Here is a 27621-nt window from a genome sequence, read left to right on the forward strand (position 1 = left end):
ATTTGTTGTATGATAAGAAGGTAGGTACTGTGTTTAGGACGCATATTTTAAGACAGGCATTGCTGAGAGTTTGGCAGAAGTATAGACATAAGCTAAGTTGTAAGATACCATTGTGGGCAATTCCAAAACACGCAATAGAAAATATACATGCTGGCTTCAAACATGATGAGACTACTTACCAGGAAATTTTAAGTTTGGAAAGGAATGTTTGGTGCTTGAAATCATATAGCTTCTTGCGAGAAGAGAAGGTTGTTCAAACATGGTTTCAATATACTCAGTTACGGGCCAGGTGGAAAGAAGACCAGAAAATTGGATTTGCAACGATTGATGAGAATTTGATAAAGCAAATTAGAAATCAGGGACCTGCACACATTAAACGGATATATCTTGCATTGATAGAGATTGATTCAGAAACAGAGCTTGTTAAGGACTGTATGATAAAATGGGCCCAAAATATCCAGGAAGTTATTACAATGGACATGTGGGAGAAGATTTGGGTGAGGAATGTGAAATTTACTCAAGCTCAAAATTTAAGAGAGAATTTTTATAAGATGTTTTATAGATGGCATTTAGATCCTAAAAAGCTTGCAAGTATGTACCCGAATTATCAGCCTAAGTGTTGGAGGTGCGGGGTTGAAGATGCAACATATTTTCACATATGGTGGACATGTAAAAAGGTTAAGGCCTTTTGGATTAAAATTTGGTGGAATATACAGAAGATTTTTAAAAGGAGGATAAAGTTTTGTCCGCAATTTTTTTTGTTGGGAATAATTGTTGATGCTACAGTGGTGGACTCCAAGTTGATGCTGAATCTAGTTACGGCAGCAAGACTTTTGATAGGACAATATTGGAAGAAAGAGGAGCTGCCGACCATAGAAGAATGGACTTTAAAGGTTTCCGACCTGGCAGAGATGGCGAAGATTTCGGCTTATTTGAAAGATCATTCGCAAGAACGTTATATTATGGAATGGAGAAAGTGGATTGAGTTTATCCAGAATAAGTATAGGGTTAAGAAGTTTTATTTAGCATTCGAATAAGTCTTCTTTCGTGTTTTTTTCTTTTCTTTTCCTATCTTCTTTTTTATATATATTTAATAATGTTAAGTTTTGTTTGTTCTTATATAAGTTAGAGAGTGATGGATTTTAGAATTTATGGTTGTTAGTATATGGTTGCTTATGATTGCTTTTATATATATATACCTTGTATTTAGCTCTGGGAAGTCCGGGGGGGGGAGGGGGGTGGGGGGGAGGTAGGGGAGGGAAGAGGGAGGGGGGAAGGGGGGAGGGAAGGGGGGAGGGAAGAGGGTGGGGGGAGGTAGGGAGGGGAGGGTGGAGGGGGATGGGGTTTTTAATGGAAAATTGTATTATAAAACTTTTCAATAAAAAAAAAATAATACACACATAAACACAGAGGGAGATACACTCACGTCCCTCTGAATGCACAGTCAGACCTCAAAGAAAAAGCCAAATTCTAAATAAGTGTTAGGGGGGAAAATCAATAGTTGAGTGAATTCTGATCATTCATTCAAAACAATAATTCTGGAGGTAGGAGAAGTATCCCTACCACAATGTTTGATCAAAATTAAACCCATGTTATCTGTGATCAAATTCTCAAGAACTGGATCCATTAGTTATTCTTTACTAACATTTGAATGACTTGAGCAAATTATTATCAGTGTAAGATGTAATGATCCATGCTGAATGAACTAGTTTCTCCTATAGAATACAGACATTTTAAAAATTAGTAGGTAATTTGCACTCAGTGTTATATCCCTATTTAGCTTGTGTTCCACTACAATTCAAAGTTCATTTTCACATCTACAATTTCTAATTCAAATATCTGCAAATATACTAGATTTATGCATTTTATATTCCAGTTCTATTGTATCTGTTCATTCTGAAATAGATGTATCCTTTGTTTTCCAATTATGATTATCTCTAGGCCTCAGTTATATTTAGTATATCATACTGTTCCTAGCAGCTGTTCAACAATTGTGCGTAGTAGTTGCCAATATCAATCTGTTTGAAACTAAAGTCAGAATCATACTTGCAAATGCTATAAAACTTATTAAATTAAGTCTGTGAAAAATTGTGTTACATATAAAAACAAACAAAACGGAATTATTTATTTGGGTTGCACTTTATAGCAATCCTAAAGGGAGTGTGTGTGTGTGTGTATGTATGTATGTATGTATGTATGTATGTATGTATATATATATATATATATATATATATATATATATATATATATATATATATATATATATATATATATATATACATGTAGATCTTTGGTCATAAATATATATATTTATGTAACTGCCTAAGATGCAATCGGCCCAGGTTCGAATCTCAGAAGGGTATGGCTGACTGATGAGAACAAATGAGTTTGAAATGGCCATATACCGGCATCCCGGGATATTCAGAACATTCCATCTCTTTCCATGGGGGGTGAACTATTACCCCCCGTAGATAGGGCTCGCAACTTGGGAGTCCTCCTAGATTCACGGCTCACTCTGGAAGACCATATAGTAGCTGTGACTAGGGGGGCCTTCGCCCAGGTTCGCCTGGTGCGCCAGTTGCGGCCCTATCTAGACCGGGATGCCTTATGTACGGTCACTCATGCGCTCGTGACCTCTCATCTGGACTACTGCAACGCTCTCTACATGGGGCTGCCCTTAAGGACCTGTTCTAAACCAGCCCTCTTCTCGCACCCCTAATCAAAGGAAGAGTCTGGAAAGCGTCCAAGATCAAAAGGCTTCTGCCAAGTTTTAATTACACTGTTACAAAAATACAAGAGCTTGACTTCTCAAAGAAAAAGTTGCTTTCAGCAACTAGCCCCTCCCCAAACACTTCTTTTATAGAGAGCTCAGGGCGTGGTCTCCCTGTGCCTCCTCCCGAGGAGTCCCATAGCCTTCCTTTGTTTGTCCCTGCTCGTCTGCCTCCTGCGTCGGGCGTCCTTGAACAGGGCCAGCTGTGGGTCATCATCCTCCGCACTCTCGGGCTCACACAGCTGAGAAGAGGTTCCCGGCTGAGGACTCTGCAAAGTCTCCAAATCATCATCAGCCGGTTCGTTTCCCTCCTCCCCCACATCTGAGTCCTCCGATACATCGGACCCGGCTGTCGGGCCCACAGGCTGGCCCTGAGTCACAACACTATCCCGCACCGCAGGGCCCTTCCCCCGGGTCTGCCGATCCGGATGCGGTCGGGATGGGAACTGTTCGTGAAAAGCAGTCACCAACGCAGGGGCATGAACGGCGGTCGCGTCTTCCCATGTGAAGTCCTCCGGCCCGTACCCTTTCCACTCGATCAGGTACTGGAAGCGACCTTTCAGCCAGCGGGAATCCCTGATGCTGGCGACCTCGTACTCGGGGGTGCTGTCGCCATCACGAGGTCCTGATGGGGGAGGTTCCGCTTGGCGAAGTGGACAAGCCGGTTGTTCGGGGACCAACAAGGACCGATGGAAGACGGGGTGCACGCGCAGGGAACGTGGCAGAGTTAAACGATAGGCGACCGGGTTGATGACGGCCTCGACTGGGAACGGTCCAAGGTAACGGTGGTCCAGCTTCCTCGCCGGCCGAGTGGATGGTAGGTTCCTGGTGGACAGCCAGACCCGATCCCCCACCGATAATGGAGGCGTATCCCTTCTCGACCGATCGGCGAACCTCTTGTAGTCGGCCTTGGCCTTCTCCAGCTGCCGTCGCACCAACCGATGGATCGCCTGTAACTCCGCCATGAATTCGTTCGCTGCCGGCTCCGGTGAGTCCACGGGAGAAAGGGGGAAAAACCGAGGGTGATAACCCACATTGGCCAAGAACGGTGTCATCTGCGTGGAGGTGTGCTGCGAGTTGTTAAAGGCAAACTCGGCTATGGCCAAATAGTCCACCCAATTGTCCTGCTGCAGGTTAACGTAGCAGCGCAGATACTGCTCCAAAATGCCGATGACCTTCTCGGTACCCCCGTCGGTCTGAGGATGATGCGCGGACGAGAGGCAAACCTTAATGTCCAACGCCCGCATCAACTCCTGCCAGAAGCGGGCTGTAAACTGGGCCCCCCTATCGGAGACGACTCTATCGGGAAGGCCGTGCAGCCGGAACACCTGTTGGATGAACATGCGACTAGTGGCGCGAGCTGACGGTAAGCCGCGACAGGGGATGAAGTGCGCCATCTTGGTCAACATGTCCACCACCACAAACACTGTCGTGAAGCCGGAGGATGGGGGTAGATCCGTCAGAAAGTCCATGGACACAGCCCCCCAGGGTCTCTTGGGCGTTGGCAAAGGCTGCAGTAAACCAGGCGGGGCCCCTGTCGCTGACTTGGCCTGCCTGCATGGGACGCAGGAGGTGACATAAGACTGGACATCGTGTCGGACTCGGGGCCACCAGAATGTACGGGAGACCAGGTTCAGAGTCTTGAACAGGCCAAAATGCCCCGCAGCCGGGTTATCATGACATTGGCTGAGGACGAGTCCCCTGAGTGGCCCTCCTGGAACATAGAGCCGGTCACGATAATACAGGAGTCCATCCGTGACCGACCAAGGCGAATCTGGCCCCACCTCTTCCTTCCGCTGAGCCACCCACGCCTCCTGCTGCTGCGCCTCCCGGATCCGAGCCCGTATATCCACCGGCTCCCGCACCGCAGCAAAAGACTCGACGGGGATCACGGTCCTGGGCGGAAGCTTGTCTTCCACTCGGGTGTACTCGGGCTTCCTGGACAGAGCATCCGCTCTCTGGTTGTGCCCGCTTGGTATGTACCGCACCCGGAAGTCAAACCTCGCAAAGAAGAGGGACCACCGGATCTGGCGTTGGTTCAAATTCCGAGCGGTCTGCAGGCTTTCCAGATTCTTGTGGTCCGTCCGGACCTCGATTTGATGCCGCGCCCCCTCCAGATGATGCCTCCAAGCCTCGAACGCCGCCTTGATGGCCAGCAGCTCCTTCTCCCAGATGGTATAGTTGCGCTCCGAGGGATTCAATTTCCGTGAGTGATACGCGCAAGGGAAAAGGGTACCGTTGGGCGTCGCTGCCTGAAGTAACACGGCCCCAATGGCAATGTCGGAGGCGTCCGCCTCCACGACAAATGGCCGTTGCGGGTCAGGATGCTTCAAGATGGGCTCCTTCATGAAGGCGTCCTTCAGAGCTTGGAACGCCTGTTGTTCGGGGGCGTTCCACTGGAACCGAGTCTTCTTCTGCAGGAGCCGGGTGAGGGGGGCTGTCAAGGCAGCAAAGCCAGGGATGAATGTCCGATAGTAGTTGGCAAATCCAAGAAGTCGCTGAATATCCTTCACGCGACGCGGGGGTTGCCAACTCTGCAATGACTCAACTTTACTCGGTTCCATGGCGATGCCCTCAGGAGAAATGCGGTGACCCAAGAAATCAATGGTCACCTGGTAGAACTGGCACTTCTCCAACTTGGCAAACAGCCGATGATTCCGGAGGCGCTGCAGGACCTGACGGAGATGCTGATGATGCGCTTCACGCGACGGGGAGTAAATCAGGATGTCGTCCAGGTAAATCACAACAAACTGGTCCAACAGATCCCGAAAGACGTCATTCATAAAATGCTGAAACACAGCGGGGGCGTTGGTCAGGCCAAACGGCATCACCGTGTACTCGAAATGTCCATAGCGAGTACCAAATGCCGTCTTCCACTCATCACCCGGCCGAACCCTGACGAGGTTGTAAGCTCCACGCAGGTCCAGTTTCGTGAAGATCTTAGCCTCCCGGAGTCGGTCCAAGAGCTCGGGGATGAGGGGCAGCGGGTAGCGGTTACGCACCGTGATAGCGTTGAGTTTCCGGTAGTCACAGCAAAGCCGTAACTCGCCCGACTTCTTTTTGACGAAGAGCACGGGCGCAGACACTGGCGAGGACGAGGGCCGGATGAAACCACGAGCCAAGTTCTTCGTCAGGAAGTCCCGCAATGCAGCCAACTCGGGCTCCGACATGGAGTACAAACGCCCCACTGGGAGAGGCGCATCAGGGACTAGGTCAATGGAGCAGTCGTAGGGCCTGTGCGGGGGTAATTGGTCCGCCTCTGACTCGCTGAACACGTCAGCAAAGTCGGACAGTTCGGGAGGCAAGGAAACCCCTGAGGAACCCTCCACCTGGCCGGCACAGATATGGCGGGTGTGGTCCACGCACTGCAAACTTGGGAAGGTGACCAAGTTCTGAGACCAATAGATCTGTGGATCATGCGCCCGGAGCCACGCCAGTCCCAAGACCACGGGGAAGTGCAGATCCGAAGTGACGTAGAACTGAATGGCCTCCACATGGGTACTGATGGCCATACACACGGGTTGCGTGGCGGCCGTGATAGGCCCGGACAGGAGCACTCGACCATCGATGGTCTCCACAAGCATGGGCGGATCCACTGGACACTGGGGAACAGCCCATTTGGCCACAAAGGCCGAATCCATAAAGTTAGTGGTAGCCCCAGAGTCAATTAAGGCATGGACTGGAATCCCCTCTGACTTGCCAGGGAGGATCAGACGTGCCTCCAAAATCAAATGCCGTGGAGGTTCACAGGCACCGTTGGAACGGCGTCGCTCGGAGTGGATGTTGTGGGTCGCCCGATCTTTCACACCGTCTAGATCGGGCTCGGGCCGTTTCCCGATAACAAAGCAGGGGACTTTCTCAGGGCAGGCTTGGTCACTGACGCCCGCTGACGCTTCTTCGGGCAAGAAGCAGCCAAATGTCCAGGGTCCCCACAGTAAAAACACAACCCCTCCGATCGTCGTCTGTCCATTTCCGTCACCGATAGACGGGACCTGGCGGCACCCAGCTCCATTGGCTCCTCCCTCTGGACCGGGGGCTCACGCACAACAGGGGCGGCAGGGGTCTGTGGGGTGGCACGGCGACTCTTACGCTGCTGCAGCCGGGCATCGATCCGCAGACAAAGATGGATCAGCCCATTCAGGTCTGAGGGAATGTCCACGCGGGCCAGCTCATCCAACATCTCCTCTGACAAGCCATCCTGAAAGGCATCCACGAGCGCAGCCTCATTCCAGGCGGAATCCTGGCTAAGCAGCCGGAAATCGCTGATATAGGCCTGTAGAGGGCGCTGACCCTGCCTCAAAGCTTTCAGGCGTCGGGTGGCCGTCTGTGCCTTAATCGGGTCCTCGTACATGAGGCGCATATGGTCACAAAACCCCCCAAAGTTATCCAACAAAGGGCTAGGCTGTGCCAACAGAGGCGTGCCCCAACGAGCTGCATCTCCCGACAGAAGGCTCAACACGAATCCCACCTTATCTCGGTCAGTGGGGAAATCAGCTGCTTTCACGCTGATATAAAGCTGGCATTGTCCCAGGAAGGCAGGAAACAGTTCTGGATTACCAGCGAATTTATCCGGCATAGCTATCTGACATTTCCTCCTGGGTGGGGGGGCAGCATGTACCTGAGCCTGCAGTTGTGCCACCTGAGTGGCCAGCAAGGTGAGTTGCTGGTTGAGCTGGACATTCTCGGCAAGAAGCTGCTCCATCGTAGTATTAAGGGGTGGGTGGCTGAAAGCAAACTGTTCTAAACCAGCCCTCTTCTCGCACCCCTAATCAAAGGAAGAGTCTGGAAAGCGTCCAAGATCAAAAGGCTTCTGCCAAGTTTTAATTACACTGTTACAAAAATACAAGAGCTTGACTTCTCAAAGAAAAAGTTGCTTTCAGCAACTAGCCCCTCCCCAAACACTTCTTTTATAGAGAGCTCAGGGCGTGGTCTCCCTGTGCCTCCTCCCGAGGAGTCCCATAGCCTTCCTTTGTTTGTCCCTGCTCGTCTGCCTCCTGCGTCGGGCGTCCTTGAACAGGGCCAGCTGTGGGTCATCATCCTCCGCACTCTCGGGCTCACACAGCTGAGAAGAGGTTCCCGGCTGAGGACTCTGCAAAGTCTCCAAATCATCATCAGCCGGTTCGTTTCCCTCCTCCCCCACATCTGAGTCCTCCGATACATCGGACCCGGCTGTCGGGCCCACAGGCTGGCCCTGAGTCACAACAGGACCACTCGGAGGCTCCAACTGGTACAGAATGCAGCCGCGGGAGTTTTGTTGGGAGTCTCCCGATACTCCCATGTTACACCTCTGCTCCGTGAGCTGCATTGGTTACCAGTTGTCTTCCGGGTGAGATTCAAGGTATTGGTAATGGTGTTTAAGGCCCTACATGGCATGGGTCCAGAGTACCTTAGGGAGCACCTGCTGCCAGCATCAACTTCCCTCCGCCCTGTGCGCTCCCACAGAGAGGGCCTCCTCAGGGTGCCACCGATCAGAGAATGTCGATTGGTGGCCCCCAGGGGGAGGTCCTTCTCTGTGGGCGCCCCGGAGCTATGGAATCGGTTGCCGGTTGAGCTCCAGATGGCGCACGACCTTCGCTCCTTCCGTCGCGATCTGAAGACACTCTTATTTGAACAAGCCGGCCTGGCCTGATGGGGGATGGGTTGGGTTTTTATTGTCATTTTTAATATATGTATTTATTGTTTTTAGTTGGGCATATGTTTAATTTTCTTTTAACTTTTGTATTTTTGTATTTTTTATATATCTGCCCTGTTCACCGCCCTGAGTCCTTCGGGAGAAGGGCGGTATATAAATAAAATTATTATTATTATTATTATTATTATTATTATTATTATTATTATTATTATTATTATTATTATTATTATTACCGGTATTATTATTATTATTATTATTATTATTATTATTATTATTATTATTATTATTATTATTATTACGGTCTCCCTTTAATTCTTTGTTAGCAATCCAAAAAAAAAAATTACACAAATATGAGATGTCACAGTTGCGACTACAGCTTGTGGATGGCCTTAGGTTAGACTGAAACAGGCAATAAGGTTTGGCCCGTAGGCTTAGTTAATTAAGAACATTTTATCCCCTTGATATATGAGACTATAAATTCTTAGTCAGCATGGCAGACATGAAATTGCAAGAAAAAATTAAGGGAAATGCCTACTAGATTTCAACCAGTTTTAAGCATTATTAAGAACAAATTTAATTTGCACTTCTAAAAACAAGAAGCACCTTGATTTGCCAAGGAAAAAATTATATGCTTCACTTATTTATCCCATTTTTTCATACAATCCTTTGTTAATTAGCAAGATAAATAAGAGCTAAAAGAACTCATGAATAGGAATAATACTTTTCAGTAGATGATCATAGTTCAGGGCATTATATTATTATTAGATGATTAAAGCAGTTGCCTGGCTAGTAGACTTTGAGTAATAAGTACTGGAAAATCTCTTATAGTCTTGTCTTTTTAGTATTCCTAAGCTACAACTGTTGCTGAATATTTAACTTTTGTACTTCCTGATTGTCTCAAAGCACAGTAAATGGCAGTACAAGCTGGTCATCAATGTATCCGTTGCATTAAAGATCTACCATAGCAATGCACTTTTGCTGTGATTTACTGACACTGCTTCACTAATGGGAAACCTAATCACTTCTGTGCTCCACTGAGAAATGACATCTGGCAATAGCCCTCTTTATCTCAGCTCACATTCGTCAAATAGGAATCTCTGGGCAGAGAAGTTAATGCAGAGCTGCCAAAATAAACCAGATAACATTTCTTCTATACCCTCGGGGATAAATGTTCCAGCCTATGATTTCCTTTCCCAACACACAGTTGACTTTTAATGCTATTTTGTTAACAAGAAATAGCAACTGAAGTGTACTTGTAAGTTTCTACCCCGCAAGATTTCTTCAAGCACCAGCCCAATTCTCAAACTCTCTCAGTTCTCAGAATTATAATTTCCAAGATCATTATTTCCATGAGGGCATAAGGAAGCTAAGAAGAACACAATGATTGTCTGAAGAACCTTTGTGTAATACAAAGCTTACTGGCTGTCTCATGCAATGACCACTTGAAGTTATGATGGTGCCAAAAAATAACTTTGCAACCAAGGCATACATTTGCAAGCTTTACAGAGTCTCTTTCTCAATCATGTGTCTGCCATTACACCCAAAACATGTTGCCCTGGGCTTGATCCATTTTCTTCCCTTCCCTTCCCTTCCCTTCCCTTCCCTTCCCTTAGTGATCTTTTGCTGAACTGCTTTTCTACACTGTGCTTCCCTGAAGAGTACTGGCCACATGTTTGCAAGCTCAGTTCCATGTCCCAGCTGCTGCCTGTAACTGACAAAACTTTAACCACTTTCATACCTTCAGCTTTTGTTTGCCTCCTAAGCTGCCGAGGGGCTCCAGGCATGTTAGACAAACAGTGGGTGCTAGTACATCCTTTCAATGTATATTGCATATTTTGGGTCTGCTTTTATTTTTGTAATCTTACATTCCTCTCCAAGGAACGTAAACACAAACATCAATTCTCTTTTTGCTAATTATCAGTCCTGGGATGAGCTGAAGTTAAAAATGTAAGCACAGTTGCAATCGCATAATTTCCTCCTCAGTGACCATGTCACTTACTAACTGAGTTGTTGTGACAATTGTGGTTACTAAATGAATACTACATGTATGAATAGTCACAAAGTTAAGCAACTGTACAGTAAATAATTACTTCAGAAGAGACAATTGCTTATCACACAGCAATAAATGAGGGCCAAACTCAATTTGATCTTTAACATGCACATTTCAAAAACTGGAAGGGGAATGATTAATCTTCTTTTCTCATCTGTGGCAATCTTAATGTCAGTCTTCCTAGTAATAATTTGCATTAATAACAGGAGGATTAAAAGTAATCTAGTAAATAAATCAATATAGACATACTGTATATTTGACAACACTTTTAGCTTGGACATGAAGAGGCCACTGGTGAATAGAAGTGATTATAAACTTAGATATAAGATAAGGATTGCTAAATACTTGGGTCAGAGTTTAGACCTGTATATGTTATTATACTGAAATTATTTTCTGTCCCATCTTTCCAATTCTAAGGACAGCACTGGCAACAACAAACATTGCTAAGAAAAAAAACATACACTGGGAAACAACCAATAAAAGCAAATGTAAATCAAATCTTTAAAGCAGGAGAATAAATAGTTTCAATCCCTTTCTTTAACTGCTTATTATATTTTTTGTAACAACTATAATATTAGTATTTAAAAACTCTCAATAAATGTCATAAGGCTACTAATAATAAAAATCTTCATAATTGTTTATCTGCCTCTGATAAGTCCTATTAAACAAATGTGTTACAAAGTGGTTGTACAGGTTAAAAAAAACAATGATCGGTATTAATAGCTTATATTATATATGTGGGAAAATACAACTATTGGTTTCTAATGAGGAAATATACTGCAGGTAGTCTTTGCTTAGTGGCCACTATTGTGACTGATAAAATGGTCACTAAGCAACATAGCTGCTAAGTGGAAAATTACACCATCATGACTTATTGTGCTTGTCACAAGTGAAAATGCATGTTGTTTGAAGTACACAAATAGCAATCACATGACTGAGGGGCTCTGCGATGGTCATAAATGGGGAGATTGGTTGCAATGCTATTTTTTGCACCATCATAACTTCAAATCAGACATGTCAAACACAAGGCCCGGGGGCCGGATCCGGCCTGCGAAGTGGTTTCATGCGGCCCGCGAAGCCATCCTGGAAACAGTGAGGGAACGGCCCCCACTGCCTTGGCCCTGGCCCAGAGACCCTCCTTCTGCCAGAGACCCTCAGATCTGTCCCACTCCTGCCCAGGCACCCATAGGCACCCTTGATGCGAACAATGTAGAGCTGGCCACGCCCACCCAGTAGGCCATATGCACTCTAGCCACGCCCACCCAGTAGGCCACGCCCACCCGGCTCCCTGAGGGCAACCGCAATACTGATGCGGCCCTCAATGAAATTGAGTTTGACACCCCTGCTTCAAATGATTGCTGCATAAGACAGTTGTTAAGCAAGGACTATATATTGAAGTACATTATTAGCTGGTTCTTCATGTCTGGCTTAGTATCTTATGAATCTCATAAACTAAACTATAATCATATGCTTTCTGCAAATGTCAGTTTCCTTCCAGAATGTATTTTCTTAGTTTACCTAAGGTCAAACAGGTTTGGTGTAAAATGAACATACATAAGATTCCAGTTATAAACACTTAGCTGTCCACTTTAAGCCTATTTACTTAAGCCTTGGATACACGTTTTGCTGGAGTACATCCAATATATGACACTTTGGCTCTTGAAATCATGTCAGAATCTCCCAAGCAAAAACATTTCTTTTCCTATACTATGGGCCGAAGGAATACCTGTCCCTAAAACTACCTTGAAAACCATCAATCAATATCTCTGATACTGCTGGGCAACTATCAGACATATGCAAATGTGATCATCACCAAATACATCAATACGTCCTGGAATAAAAATAATTCTTTTTCTCCTTAACTATTATGGCCTTTGATAGAGAAAAAGGCAGGAAGCACTTTTATTTCTCACTGTCACTAGCCAATCTGAGTAGCCTCTTGCCTTGACAGCAGGATGCCTTAGAATATAGCAATAAAGGTCATTTGGAACATCAAAGTCATCGTCATCAAATGAGAATGACTATCAGTAGTAATTATGAACACAGATGAAGGTTTGTGTATCTGAGTTTTATTGAGAGAGAGATACATGAATTCAATGTTCTTTTTGATGTTTCCAACCTCTAGTGCACAGAAATGATCACAGCATCTTGACATTATTAAAATTGCCTATGATTGAACTCAGATCCTTCTTCACTAGTATTAATCAAAAAGTACCTTCATTAAAATCTTCTCTACCTGAGACAAGGACTTGTTCTTAGGCTAGTAATTGCAGAGAGAGAACTAAAGGACTGTTATTAGGAAATATACATAAAGAGTTCTTCAGCAATAATAAAAATTCATTTTTTTATCTTTCCTTCACAAAATGTTACTCCTTAAAGCTATAATTTTGTGTTGTGCTAACCATGCTCCTAAGAACAATGAAGGCTCAGAACTATTGTCCAACTTAATTTGTCCTATGACAGTAATCTCTAGGATAAGTCACAGTAGAATACAACAACAACAACAACAATTACCAAGGCAAATAGGTGGGTGTGGAATGCTGCAAGTACATCAGATGGTTGAAGAACAAAAAATGGCTTTGGAAGAATATCTGAAGGACAATGATGAAGATGCACTGAAATTAGTATATCAGGAAGGCTGACTAACTGGAGAGACCAAACTGGCCTACAAGAAAGACCAAATGAAGAACAGAATAGAGGCATGGGAAGACAAAGCACTACATGGCCAGTACATTAAAAAAAATAGCTGGGAAAGCAGATAATAACAAGAAATGGCTAAGAGCAGGAAAGTTAAAAAAAGACACCGAGGGACTAATTCTGGCTGCACAAGACCAAGCCTTAAGGACAAATGCATAAAAAGTCAAAATTGAGAAGACAGCAACAGACAGTAAGTGCCGCCTATGTAAAGAAGCTGGAGAAACAGTGGACCACCTGGTAAGCTGCTGCAAGAAGATCGCACAGACTGACTACAAGCGGCGGCATGACAAAGTAGCAACAATGGTGCATTGGAAGATCTGCAAGAAATATCATTTGCCTGTAAGCAAGAACTGGTGGGGTCATAAAATAGAAAAAGTCATAGAAAATGATAAAATTAAACGGCTCTGGGACTTCAGAATTGAAACAGACAATCACCTGCAACATAACACCCTGGACTTAACAATTGTCAATAAGAAAGACAAAAAAGTCTGGATAGTGGACGTGGCAGTGCCAGGAGACAGCAGAATAGATGAGAAAGAACTGAAGAAGATAACAAAATACAAAGACCTACAAATAGAAATAGAAAGACTGTGGCAAAGGCAAACAAGGGTAGTACCAATAGTAATAGGTGCCTTGGTGCAATCCCAAAACAACTAGAGCAGCACTTGAACACCATTGTCATTGACAAATTCGCCATTAGTCAACTGTAAAAGGTGGCCTTACTAGGAACTGCTTCCATCCTGCAACGATATCTGTAATACCATCAAACATCCACATCTGCCTATCCCAGGTCCTTGATAAGGACTCAAGAGGTAGACAAAAATGCCAAATAAAGTCTGAACATCTGGCTGACTGTGTGATGATCAATAATAATAAAGTTGGAAAGGACCTTGGAGGTCATCTAGTCCAACCCCCTGCTCAGGCAGGAAAGCCTATACCATTTCAGATAAATGGTTGTCCAATCTCTTCTTAAAAACTTCCAGTTTTGGAGCATTCACAGCTTCTGGAGGCAGGTTGTTCCACTGATTAATCGTTTTAACTGTCAGGAAATTTCTCCTTAGTTCTAGGTTGCTTCTCTCTTTGGTTAGTTTCTTGTCCTGCTTTCAGGTGCTTTGGAGAATAGCTTGACTCCCTCTTCTTTGTGCAGCCCCTGAGATATTGGAACACTGCTATCATGTCACCCCTTGTTCTTCTCTTCATTAGACTAGACGTACCCAATTCCAGCAATTGTTCCTTATATATTTTAGCCTCCAGTCCCCTGACCATCTTTGTTGCTCTTCTCTGTACTCTTTCTAGAGTCTCAACATGTTTTTTATATTGTGGTGACCAAAACTGGATACAGTATTCCAAGTGTGCCCTTATCAAGGCATTGTAAAGTGGTATTAACACTTCACATGATCTTGATTCTATCCCTCTGTTAATGCAGCCTAGCACTGTGTTGGCTTTTTTGGCAGCTGCAGCACAGTGTTGGCTCATATTTAAGTTATTGTCCACTAGGACTCCAAGATGCCTCTCACAGTTGCTACTATTGAGCAAGGTACCACCTATACTACCATATTTTCCGGCGTATAGGACGACTGGGCGTATAAGACGACCCCCTACTTTTCCTGTTAAATTATAGGGTTTGGGCTATACTCGCCGTATAAGACTACCCCACTGCATACAAAGTCTGCTAGGATTGGGTGGGTCAGCTCTCCCTCCCTCCCTGCCTGCCCAGCCCTCCCTGTCTCCAAGACGCAATTTTTTTTTAAAAAAAATCCCATTTATATCCCGCCCTTCTCCAAAGACTCAGGGCAGCTTACAATCTAAAGCACAAATCAATGTGCTTTGCAACGTACAAAGTACACTTCCGGCATCCAGAGCCTGCCTGTGTTTCTTTAACCTCCACATGCTTCCAACTCTCGACAACTTCAGCGTTGTAAACCTTGCTGCTGTTAGTATCCTGGGTGACTCTTCTCCAAACCCCCTCTACCCCAACCTGGGTGAAAATGCTAACGTGCTCCCAGTGTGTGCCTATCCCTCTCCAACCAACTGCCCCCCCTCATCCGTAACTGGCTCCAGCGGGCTCCTCCACACGTCCCAGGGCTGCCCTCCAGCAGTCCCCGGCTCCGGTCCATCTGACACCGACGGAAAACAGCCAGCCCTTGCCTCCAGCACGCAGGCTATAGCATGCAGTCCCGGCACAGGTCCGTCGGCAGGCAAGGAACAGCTAGCATGTTTTGTAGTGCCCAGGCTCCCTGTACAGCAAGGCAGACTGGGCTGTCCTCCTGAGTGCCGGCGGGGTCCTCAGCAAATCCCTGTGATGCAGGCGCGTGCAAACGCCGTGAAGCAGCTGGTCATTGGGTTTGCAGAGCCAGGAACCGGCGATCAGCTGATAGTCGGGCTTGCTGATTACGGGCGACCTCCTCCCTTGTTTGTCGGAGCGCCAGGTCATGGAGCGAGCCGTGTGCAGTGGGGGGTGAAGCAGGGCTTGTTTTTGGAATGAGACCCCCTGCGTAGTGTCGGGCCCGCAGGGCTCGACAACAGACAGCAATTTTGTGATTCTCTCCCCCTTCCTCCCCCCCTATCAATGAGCTGCCGAGATTGCCTGTATGTGTGTATGTGTGGAGGGGTGTTGCCTCTGGTTTTTCCTGTAACACCGGACAATAAAACTGCCCCTAACCCTAACACCCGGTGTATAAGATGACCCCCGCCTTTTGAGAAGGTTTTCATGGGTTAAAAAGTCGTCTTACACGCCGGAAAATACGGTATATCTGTGCATTTGGCTTTTCTTGCCTAAATGTAGAACCTTATTTATTTCACCATTGAATTTCATTTTGTTAGATAGCGCCCAGTGTTCAAGTCTGTCAAGATCCTTCTGTATCTTAAGCCTATCTTCTGGAGTGTTGGCTATTCCTGCCAGCTTGGTGTCGTCTGCAAATTTGATGAGTTCCCCATCTATCCCCTCATCCAAATCGTTGATGAAGAAGTTGAAGAGCACTGGGCCTAGAACAGAACCCTGGGGCACCTCACTACACCCTTCCCTCCATGTAGATGCAGTTCCATTGAGGACTACATGTTGAGTACAGCCGGTCAGCCAGCTACGAATCCATCTGGTGGTGATGTTCTCTAACCCACATTTTTCTATCTTATCAAGTAGTAGTCTGTGGTCAACTTTATCAAATGCCATACTGAAGTTCAAGTAAATTATATCCACAGCATTCCTCTGGTCCACTAATTTTGTCACCTGGTCAAAGAATGCACTAAGATTTGTCTGGCATGATCTGTTTTTGACAAACACACGTTGTCTTTTGGTAATGACTTTGTTTGCCTCTGCGTGTTCACTGATTCGTTGCTTGATTATCTTTTCCAAGATCTTCCCAGGTATTGAGGTTAGGCTGATAGGTCTGTAGTTTCCTGGGTCCATTTTTTTCCCTTTTTTTGAAGCTGGGAACTATTTCAGCTCTTTTCCAGTCCTCTGGTGGTTCCCCAGTGCTCCATATCTGCCAGTTCCTTCAGAACCTTTGGGTGTAGTCCATCTGGTCCTGGTGATTTGAACTCATCTAGGGTGGACAGCTGCTCACTTATCATTTTCTTGCCTATCTTATGTTTCTGTTTTTATGGTACTATTTTTGATAGGTTGGACTGTTTTCTCCCTTTGTGTAAATACGGATGCAAAAAACAAGTTGTGTAGTTCTGCTTTCTCCCTGTTGCTTGTCCTCTTCTTGCCACTTTCTCCCACTAATGGATCAATCATTTACTTAACTTTTTTCTTGTTTTTTACATGTTGAAAGAAACCTTTTTCTGTTATTTTTGACTTTTGTTGCAAGCCTTAGTTCCTTCTGAGCCTTAGCTTTCCTCATTTCATTTTTGCAGGCTCGGGCTATTTGCTGATATTCTGCCTTAGTTATGTGCTCCTCTTTCCACTTTTTATACTTGTCTTTTTTGTATTTCAATTTATCAGTGAATTCTTTATGCAGCCATGCTGGTTTCTTTTAAGAGCTGTTATTTTTCCTTCTTCATTGGTATTGTGCTAGACTGGGCTTTTATAATCTCACTTTTCAAAATTTCCCAATCTTCTTGAGTTGTTTTCCCCTTGAGGATTCTCATCCATGGAATCCTTCCCAAGCTCTCTTAAAGTCCAAGACTCTAATTTGACTGTGTTCTATTGCTTGTGCTTGAATAATGTTGAATTCCAATATTGCATTGTCACTCCCCCCCCAGTTCCTGTGGTTTCAACATCTTCTATCATTTTATGAAATGACAGATTTAATTTAATATATAATTAGAAAACATAGCATCATGTCAATTAATTCATTTTATTAAGAATGCTGGTATGTCAAAGGAACAGTGTGGAGAGACTGAGGTTCCAATGTCATTTCAGCTACAAGCTATTCATCTGCAATTAGGCTGTTGTAGAGACTATGAAGAAAATGCACAGGAACTTGAAGCATTTGAGCCCTCAAAAAGCACCACATATATAAATGCAATCTCACTTGTTATTAATAGAGGCGATCCTTTTCTTCTCGTACAGCTTTGTTAGCCTTTAAAATATGCAATACTGGGGTACAGGGAGGATTTTTGTATTAAAATAGCACCTTAGCCAACTGCTATTTCCTTCAATGAACTGATATACATGAAGAAAAGCAGGTGAGAGTTCTTCTTGTCTTGTGGGTATCTGGAATATTATTAACTTTCCTGATTCTAATCTGCAGATGTTTGAGCTGCCTTTAGAAAAGGCAAGAAAGAAAAAAAAATATTGCTGGTGCATGCGAGAAAGTCAGAAATTTACAAAAAGAAAATCTCAATGCATGTTTCACTGATTCCAGAAGTGCAGGGGCCACTGACTGGGTCAACAGTGTCAAGCTATGGAGTGTGCTTAAGAAACTGAGAATCCCAGAACATCTCACTGTATTCATGCGAAATTTATATTCAGGTCAGGAAGCTACGCTTTGGACGGAGCATGGTGAAACAGACTGCAGGTTGACAAAAGAGTGAGACAAAGCTATCGTATTTTCCAGCGTATAAGATGACTTTTTAACCCATGAAAATCTTCTCAAAAGTTGGGGGGGGGGTCGTCTTATATGCCCAGTCATCTTATACGCCGGAAAATACGGTATACACTCTCCCCTCAACATAGATGATGAATATGTATTTTAAGGGAAACCGAATTGGAAGAAGATCAGCAGGGTTTTAAAACTGAAGGGAAAAACATTAACAACTTGAAAGAGTATTGACATTTTTCAGATTTGGTGTTGGAAAAGACTTCTGGAAATACCACGGATAGCCAAGAAAACAAATGGATTAATGATCAACTTAGCCCAGAGTTTCTTTTTTTCTTTTTTTATTGAAAAGTTTTAAAATACATTTTAGAAACATAAACTCCCTCCCTGCCCCTCCCCCCCACTTTCCCTCCCTCCCCCTCCCCCCCGACATCCCAGAGCTGAATACAGGGTATTAAGTTTTACCAACTTAAGCTAAAATATGCTAACTAACTAAAAAAAACACTTTAAAGTCTATCGCACTTTAACTCCTCTTAAACATAACTAAATAACTAAATAGTATTAACTAATAATATATCATATAATACTAATACTTATTCATATGCTAAATGAAACTTTTTAGTCCCATATTTATTCTGAATATAATCGATCCATCTTCTCCATTCCAAAATATATCTCTGCTGCGATTGTTCTTTCAAATATGCAGAAATCTTTGCCATTTCCGCCAGGTTTGAAACTTTCAAAGTCCACTCTTCTATCGTAGGCAGTTCCTCCTTCTTCCAATATTGCGCTACCAAAAGTCTTGCTGCTGTCATTAAATTCAACATCAATTTAGTATCTATAACAGTACAATCTGTAATAATACCCAACAGAAATAACTGTGGAGAAAACCTTATCTTTTTCTTAAATATCTTCTGCATATTCCACCAAATTTTAATCCAGAAAGCTTTGATTTTTTTTTTACAAGGCCACCATATATGATAATACGTTGCATCCTCACAACCACACCTCCAACATTTAGGCTGGCAATTCGGATACATACATGCTAATTTTTTAGGATCTAAATGCCATCTATAAAACATTTTATATACTTAGCCCAGAGTTTCATTAGATGCATAAATGGCCAGGGTAAAATTACCCATACTTTGGAAATATTGTGCAAAGATCTAGCTCCTAGAAAAGGCAAAAGCAAAAAAAGAGGACAACCAACAGCAAGGTGGATGGACTTGGTTACAGGGGTGATGGGTGCTGGAAGACCTCAAGCCCAAAGTATGACAGAACATCCAGGGGAAAAAAATCTATTTGGCCATTAAGAGTTAACACTGATTTGATGGTAAATAATCAATTTAGGCCGGTGCCTTTTCTTCCAATATAAATTAATCTGTGATTGATTTTCAGTATTATCAAAGATATTGCAGCTTTTATCTCTATTCTTACACATTGTTCTATCTACAACAGAGTTGGGGGGAAAATTCAATTAAAAAAAAAGATAAAAATGACACTTTAATAGCCATTTAAAAATACAATTTCTGAGTATGCCTTCCTAAACAACTGTTGGTTATTTATTTAATGTTAAGAGCATATTTTTTTAAAAGAATGATTTTCCTTAGACAAATACAATGGTAAAATAAAAAATTATGGAACTTTTGGGGTATGAGAGACAAAACTCTAAATATGAAGCATGAAGCAAAAAAGAAAGGAAAGACGGAAGGAAGTCTATACTCATGATATTGTACTATTGTTCTACCTTTCTCACTGGTCTTTCTACAGAGTGAAACATGAAAACTCTGGGGAAATAACAAATAATACTATATTGACCCTACATCTAAAATGTAAACAAGTGAGATACTTTACCTTGAATGTATAGTGGAAAAATAGTCCTTGCTTTATTTTTTTTAAAAAATCTAATAAGCTGTAACTCTACTTAAAAAGTGCTAAAAGAAGCTACTAATATGTTTTTGTAAAATACTGTCTCCAAAATAGTACAGACATAGCCTGATCTTTCTTTAACTAGTGCCATATAATCCTTAGTTTGTGGAAAGCAAATGTGGTAAATAAAATATAAATAATAGTTTGAAGTTATTTCTTTTTCTTTTTTTTCTTTTTCTCCTATAGTAACATCCCACATGGGCGCATTCAGCTCTGATTCACTGCAAGAAAATTAAGTCATTTCTTTTGCTGGCAGCTGTACAAATCCCAAGTGTACTCGAGACAACAAAGGACATTTCAACTTGCTCACATTTGTTCAGCCATGAGTCTGGTTTTCTTTCACTACATTTTACCTGACGTATCCTCTGAACTTGCATTTCTCTGACTGCACCTTTCTGTTAAGTGCTTTAAAAAAATAATATAGATTGGACATTCGTTAAGAGTTGCTTTCTGGCAATGCCCAAAAGCTAGAGGAGAGTTATGACCTGTTTCAAAGCTGGTTATTATTATGCAGAAGCCAAAGTACTATTACTACTGTTTATGACTAGTAAAGTACTATTTATTTATTACTAGTCTTTATGATTGACTTTCGTTACTGTTAGAGAGCCCAACTTTTAAAATTAAAATATCACTATGTCTCTGAACAGTACATCTATTTCCCAGAGTTTTACCGAGACATAGAATTGGAAGATGGTTTTCCATATTCACTAATTGCGGCAATCTTCCAGACTGGTGTGGTGATCTAGCAGGGTAGATGCCTGCCTCCGCCTCAGAAGGTTGAGAGTTCAATCACAGGTAGTACCAGATACTTCTCTCTCAGAGACAAAGAGAAAATATTTGCTGTGAACTCTACACCTCCACACAACTCCACACCTGTCATCCAGCCAGTAACTGCTCAGCTCCATTCAGTCACCCTGATTTAACCGAATTAAGGGATTACATTTGTAAAAAGAAATAAGAAACCAACTGTGGCAATCTTTCAGAAAGCAATGTTATGGTTCTATCACACCACTAAAATAGAAAGTTGAGAGTAATTTTTGGTGCCATTCCTTTGCGATCTGAAGGGCTTGTGGAAAATGATAAAAGTTAAAAGCTGAAAGTGGATTAGTTAACTAAAAAGAATTTACAGCCCAACGCAATTCAATTTCAATGTTTTATAATTTTTGAAGGTTAAAACAGGGCTGGTAAGTTAAATTAATTTTAAAAATAATTTGAAAATACTTTTTTTAAAAAAAAGTTTAATTATTGGGTGGACTACAAGCACAATTAATAAATAAGTCTGAGATGGGCTCTCCTTAAAAACAGTGTGTCCAAGATTGTAAATAGTGCAATTCTATGCACTTCAACTCAGAAGCAATTTCCATCAAGTTCACAAGCAGCCTTCCCCAGGGCTGTGGCCCTCTGGGTGCACTGCAATTCAATTTCAGAATTTCCAGCCAGTACAACTTTTAAAACTGAAGTCCAACACATCTAGATTGGAACACTCCATAGTAATTGCCAATGACCTTTCTTTTCATTGCTCTTTTAATAGTTTGCTCCCATTTCTATATTGCCACTGCTGGCTGAAGTAAAACTTGATAATAAATAACTAAAAAACAAATAAAATGGGAAGTCATTTCACTTGTTTGAACAGTTCTTCAATAAATCTTTCAGAGCACTGCAACAGAAAACAATTATTTAAATAATCCACGAGGTATGAATGGCATGAGGGGTTTTCTTTGTTGCCACTGTCATATCTGAACATTTCTGAAATTAGAATATAAGAGGAAGATTAACAGCTCTGGGAAGAGAGAAGCAGAGAACAAAACTCTTTGAGCCTAACATTGAGTCTTTGCGATCAAAGGCAGAGGTTACTCAGGTCTGACAGTACATTAACAAATGACATTTGTGATTCTCCTGAATGTTTCCTGCATCTGATATGGTCAAAGGAACAACTCCAGAAGAACATAGGATGTATTTAAATGAATTTATTGAAAGAGATCCGGGGATGAGATACACGTTAGCAAATACATGTTTTGTAAAACATTCTATATCATATTGCAAGAATTGAGTTATATATGCTATTCTTAGATAAAGAGAAAACAAGCTCCATAGCTTTCCTGGAAAAAATGTACCAAGTCAACAGATTTAAGATATATAAGAGTCGAAGAGTCCAAGATGAAAGATAAACGAAATCAAGCAGCCCAGTAAGCAATTCACACTTTGTATTCACTCAGTCTGAAAGAACTTTGGCAGTCTTTCCTCCCCACTTTCTGGCAACATTCCTGCAGTTTTCTGGCAAGTTTTCAGAAACCGTTTACCTTTGTTCCCTCCCTAGGGCTGAAAGAGAGTGGCTGGCCCTGGGTCACCCCAGCTGGCTTTTGTACATGAAAGTGGGACTAGAACTCGCGGTTTCCCAGTTTTAACTACTACACCAAACTGTCTCTCTACCTAGGCAAATCCAGCAGAGGAAATTCCTCTCGGCTGGAATCTCCTCCTGAAATCTATCCTCCGTTGTCTTCCTGACCAGAACTTAAAGCAAAAAACAAAACAAAACCACGCGCAACTAGGCAAAACAGGAGCGAGCGAGCGAGTTCCCAGGCAGGCGAGCGCCCGGCTTCCCAGATCTGCTCGCCTGAGCCTCTCGTCCAACTCGACGGAGAAGTTTTGCCGCCGGTTGAGGCAGGGAGCGAGAGGGGCGACGGGGCTGCGGAAGGTGCCGCGGAAGCTCACTGACCTGAGATGCCTCCCCCGACCACGATCACGTCGTAGCTCATAGCTGCGCTCTCGGCGGGGGCGACTGCCGTCCCTTCCATGCCTCGGGGGGGCTTAACTTTGTCGTTCAGTTCGGGGCGTCCGACGGCGAGGGCGCTACTTTCCCGACGGCCAGTTGGGCGCTGCCGCAGCCCGTTTCCCAGCTGGGTCTCCCTGCTGAGAGGCCCCGCCCCGCCTTGCCCCGCCAATCGCCTCCGTTAGAGATTAAGAAGCCGCCTGGCGGAGATAGACCGGGCGAGGCGAGGGGGTGGAACGGACGGAGAAGTGCGCAGGTCGGAAAGGGCGGGTTGCCCACAAGTCGAGAGGCGAGGAGAAGCAAGCGACCCCCGTCCGGATTCGTCCTGGCGAGAGGCGGCTCTGCTTCTTCCCACTCGCCTTGGGCAGGTGACGGCCGAGGGGGCAGGTCGCCGGGCAGACCAGACGGCGTGGGAATTCATTGTTCCGCCTTGAATCTTCCGAGAGCACCTGCGCCGAATGGCTTGATGAAATGGGCCCAGGCGTAGACACTGGGGATCGCTGGTATTAGGGGAACAAGTCGTAGGCATCGGGGTGTGTGTGTGTGTGTGTGTCCCTGGCCGGCAGCAAAAACCAGACAAATCCCAGGATAACTCAGCAACGAACTATTAACTTTTATGTGGAAGCTTAATTTTGGTGCCAGGGGTGTTTTGTTTTTTTCCTGTTTGTGGTTTCAGCAGGTATATGTATTAGTTTGTTTTTTTATTATTGACACTGTTTTAATTATTGATTGGGAGCCACCCAAAGTTCAGTATAAGAGGGGCATCTGTATAAAAAGTTTTAAAATAAAACAAAACCAAGTGGTCATTATGATCACAATGAGGCAGCTTCTTCTGGGCACATTTTGATGTAGCCGCTCCTACTGAGGAACGGCTGAAATCTGATTGAAGTGAGATTCAAAGAATCAAGGGGAAATTCATCTTTGAAGGGGGAAATATTTTGTTTGCTTAAAACTAACGGTAAACGTATTAATAAATTTTAGCCACATAATATAGGGTTTTTAAAAATAATTTTAGTACAGGAAAGGAAGGTAGTTAAAGGTAGTTGTTTTAATTTCCTTAAGAATTTACTTCAATGAAAACTGCGTGGGATTTGAAAGCAGCTGCTAGGTCATCGGTTGCTGACTTCAATATAATGGTTCTTGGCATGTGGTATTTGAAAATATAATGTACTGTATTTAATGATCAGTAAATTACAGCAGCAGCCCTGTTGTTCTGGGTTATTGAACTTCCAGATAATTATATAATGTTCCTTCTGGCTATGCTCTGATAAGAGCTAGACAAGGCCAGCAGAGCCTTTTGCTTCAGGAAGAAGGCAGAATAGAATTCAAATGAAATGAAACGAGAAACAAGCATCCAAAGAACTGTTCACATTTTCCCTCAGAGGTAGGACCTTTGGCCATATGACTTAGAAACTTTCCAAATTAAGAAGCTTACTGTTTGTCCTGATAAGTTCTAAAAACTCTGCATATCACATTGCTTGGGTTTTAGTGTTTTGTCATCATGCTCTAGTCTAGTTCCTGGAGCAAAGAGACAGGGGTAATCATGGTGATTGGCTCATAGATCTGAATCTTTTAAATAACAGCTTTCCCAAAGTTCAAGTATCCATCTGGGCTTTTGAATATCTAAGAGCAGTTTTTAAGATCATGATTAAAGTCTGCTTGGAAAAGTGCAGTCAAGAGATCTTTGATCCTAAGAAATTCCAGTTCTATATATGGCATTTTCTTAGGTATAGTTCTGATTATAGCATCTAGCAAAATTAAATTACTTGGAGCATTTTTGTTTTCGAGTTACTGGCTTGATTGTATTATTTGGTTCCATCGATTTTGATTTGATCTTAATGTTATATATATTTAATCATTTTTGTAACCAAGAAGGGGAAATCAGATGCAAGTTGTACCCTTGTAGGATATCCTTTCATTAATGAAAGCACTGTGGCTATAGGGCTCATCATAGTTCTATAAAGGACATTAACTCATCAAACACAGAGATTTTCTTTAAGACATTCTTGTCTTCATGGCAACTGATGTGATGTCTGTGTGCACAGTTCTAATTGTTCATCTCACCCCTTGTTCATAGAAAGTTTTCACTGTTAATATTATCCTTCATTGCTCCTCCTTTTGTACCAAAGAAATCAAGGTTTTACTATAGACTGCTAAATAGGTAAACAACACTCATGCATTTGATTTTTTTTATTTATACCCAGAGCAGGATGATTATAGGAACTAATATCACCAAAAAAATTTAAAATAATATAAAGCAGACCCATTTATATGAATTTAAAATGCATACACAATAACAAGTCATTCACAGTTTGAAACTTTTATTAAAGAGGTAAGTTTACTCCTTTCCTAAAGAGATACATTTCATGTGCATGTTTCAATTAGACATCTATAGTGTTTTGTGTGTGTTTGTGTGTATATATATTTAAACAAATGTAGGAGTAATACACATCCATACAACCATCTACAACAGACACGTCAAACACAAGGCCCGGGGGCCAGATCCGGCCCGCGAAGTGGTTTCATGCGGCCCGCGAAGCCATCCTGGAAACAGTGAGGGAACGGCCCCCAATGCCTTGGCCCTGGCCCAGAGACCCTCCTTCTGCCAGAGACCCTCAGATCTGTCCCACTCCTGCCCAGACCCCCATAGGCACCCTTGATGCAAACGATGTAGAGCTGGCCACGCCCACCCAGTAGGCCATACGCACTTTAGCCACACGCACTTTAGCCATGCCCACTCAGTAGGCCACACCCACCCTGGCCACACCCACCTGGCCCCCTGAGGGCAACCACAATGCTGATGCGGCCCTCAATGAAATTGAGTTTGACACCCCTGATCTACAACATACAGCGTAAGGATTGTAACAGATACTTTGTAAGACAAACAGCCAGAAGATTAACATAGCACATCAACTAGCAGTCAGAAGGCATGATAAAACTCCTTAATTTCATAGCACACATCCGAATTAACCACAGTTTCAACCGGGAAACATTGAGTGTTCTAGAATCTAGACCAAGCTAAAAGCTAGGGAATTTGTGGTGTCTTGTCATTCAGACTAATCAGCCAACAACAATACATAAAAATAAACATTTACACACTATGCAAGAGAGACAAAAAAGCAATAACAGAAATAAAAAGATCAGAATACATCCTTTCCAGCAGCCCACACCCAGATAAGCAGGGATTGACACTGGAGAAACGAGCAGAAAACAATAATTGAAGAACTGCCATGGAACACCCCCCCATGCTACGCTATATAAATAAAGGCCAAATCCCACATGTTGTCATACTGATGTTTAGAGAGCACAAAGCCCCCCAATGTGTAGTGTTGGATTACACAAGCTCTATATCCATTTAATTACTTTTTCTGTTAAATGATTATAGCTATAGATGCATTGATAAGTCATTGTTATTTAGCAAGTAGTTTCTGGGCTATTTGTCTTTTTACTTTGTAACAATTAGCAATATCAGTGGAGTAGGTTACATCTTTTCTAGCACAAACTATATTAAGAAGATATACCTTAAATATGTTCAAAGTTCGTTCCAATAGTGACAGGTGATACTAGGCTGAAACTATGTATGTACAAATAAATTGATAAGCTATCTATAAAATAATTTTATTATACTGAACCTGTGTTAATGGATACAAGGTTCATTCATATGTTAGCATAAACGCCCTTTGTGCAAACTGAACAGGGATGCAAGATTAGAAGCAGAGATTGGATTAGGTAGACATTCCAAACAGTTTTGTACTGTAAAAGCTAGATCTCACCCTGCTGGGAGACTTAGGTGGGCCACATTTAGTTTTTTCCTACTTTGGTTGCAACCCATGTCTGTTGAGACCTTTGAATTGCAATAAAGAGACACTTAAAAGAGCCACAGTTATTCTTGCCTCTCTTTGGATTTCATTAAACACTGCTGGGATTGTTTTAGTTGCCAATGTCTGGTTTATATTCAAAATCTAAAGCTAGTTTAAAGTAAGAGTGCAGGAGAAGGAGACCCAGTAGTGCTTTTCTCCTTCAAAGTACAAAGCTCCAGGACATTTCGCAAGCGACACACATGCAGTATAAGGTTATCTGTTCTAAAAGAAGAACATCATGTGACAGTGGAGGAAGGAAAGGGACCGTTTGACAAAGGCCAGTTCAAAATTCCTTTGAATGCACAAAACTGATTGTGTACTGCTTTGGATCCTAGCCAATAAAACTGCTGGTCGTGCCAATGACTCCATACAGCAGGCATGCTACAGCGCCAGCTTAAAAGGCAAATCCTATCTTGCTTTAATTCAAAAACATTGAAGCTTCAGGGAAGGAAAACAGGCAGAGACCAAACAATCTGCTCTAAGAAAGAGATGCAGAGAGAGGCTAGAAGCTGCAAACTGATACTGCAAATTTGAGCATGCTTTTTAAAAATAATTATTTGTGTTTGCTTGTACATAATTATTATGCAGAAAAAAGGCGTCGTTCTTAAAAGCTTCCCCTTTATTGTGCTTTGCTTTCCTCCTATGCCAATCAGTGTTTTAGGCCGTTTAAGTGCATCTATTTCTGTCTATGGGAAAGTAATGAAGTTCCTTATTCTATTGCACAAAACATTTACACAATGCAATTTCAGAACAAGGAGACTATACAAAAGCAGAATATATTCTAGAGCATTAAAAGAGTAGCAATAGGAACCCAAGTTAGAAAAATAGGATCTTTGTACAATCATAAGCTGATGCTACATATTAGAAGCAATGAAATGGGTTTGTTAAACATTTTAAAGCAAAACTCACTTTTCCCATGGACAATTAAATT

The 27621-nt window shown here is 43.0% G+C and overlaps 1 protein-coding gene across 1 annotated transcript in view; it reads right to left on the bottom strand.

Annotated features, from left to right (window-relative positions):
• The window catches only part of LOC310640275 (amine oxidase [flavin-containing] A-like), a 49829-nt gene extending 26818 nt beyond the window's left edge, over positions 1 to 23011 (bottom strand). The window contains exon 1 of the mRNA XM_083362472.1: positions 22777 to 23011. Within this exon, the coding sequence (XP_083218598.1) occupies positions 22777 to 22855 (79 nt within the window). The 5' untranslated portion in view covers positions 22856 to 23011. The remainder of the gene's footprint in view (positions 1 to 22776) is intronic.
• Between the last annotated feature and the right edge of the window lie 4610 nt (positions 23012 to 27621).

Source organism: Vipera ursinii, assembly GCF_947247035.1.
Source record: "Vipera ursinii genome assembly, chromosome: 4".
Classification (NCBI taxonomy): domain Eukaryota; kingdom Metazoa; phylum Chordata; class Lepidosauria; order Squamata; family Viperidae; genus Vipera; species Vipera ursinii.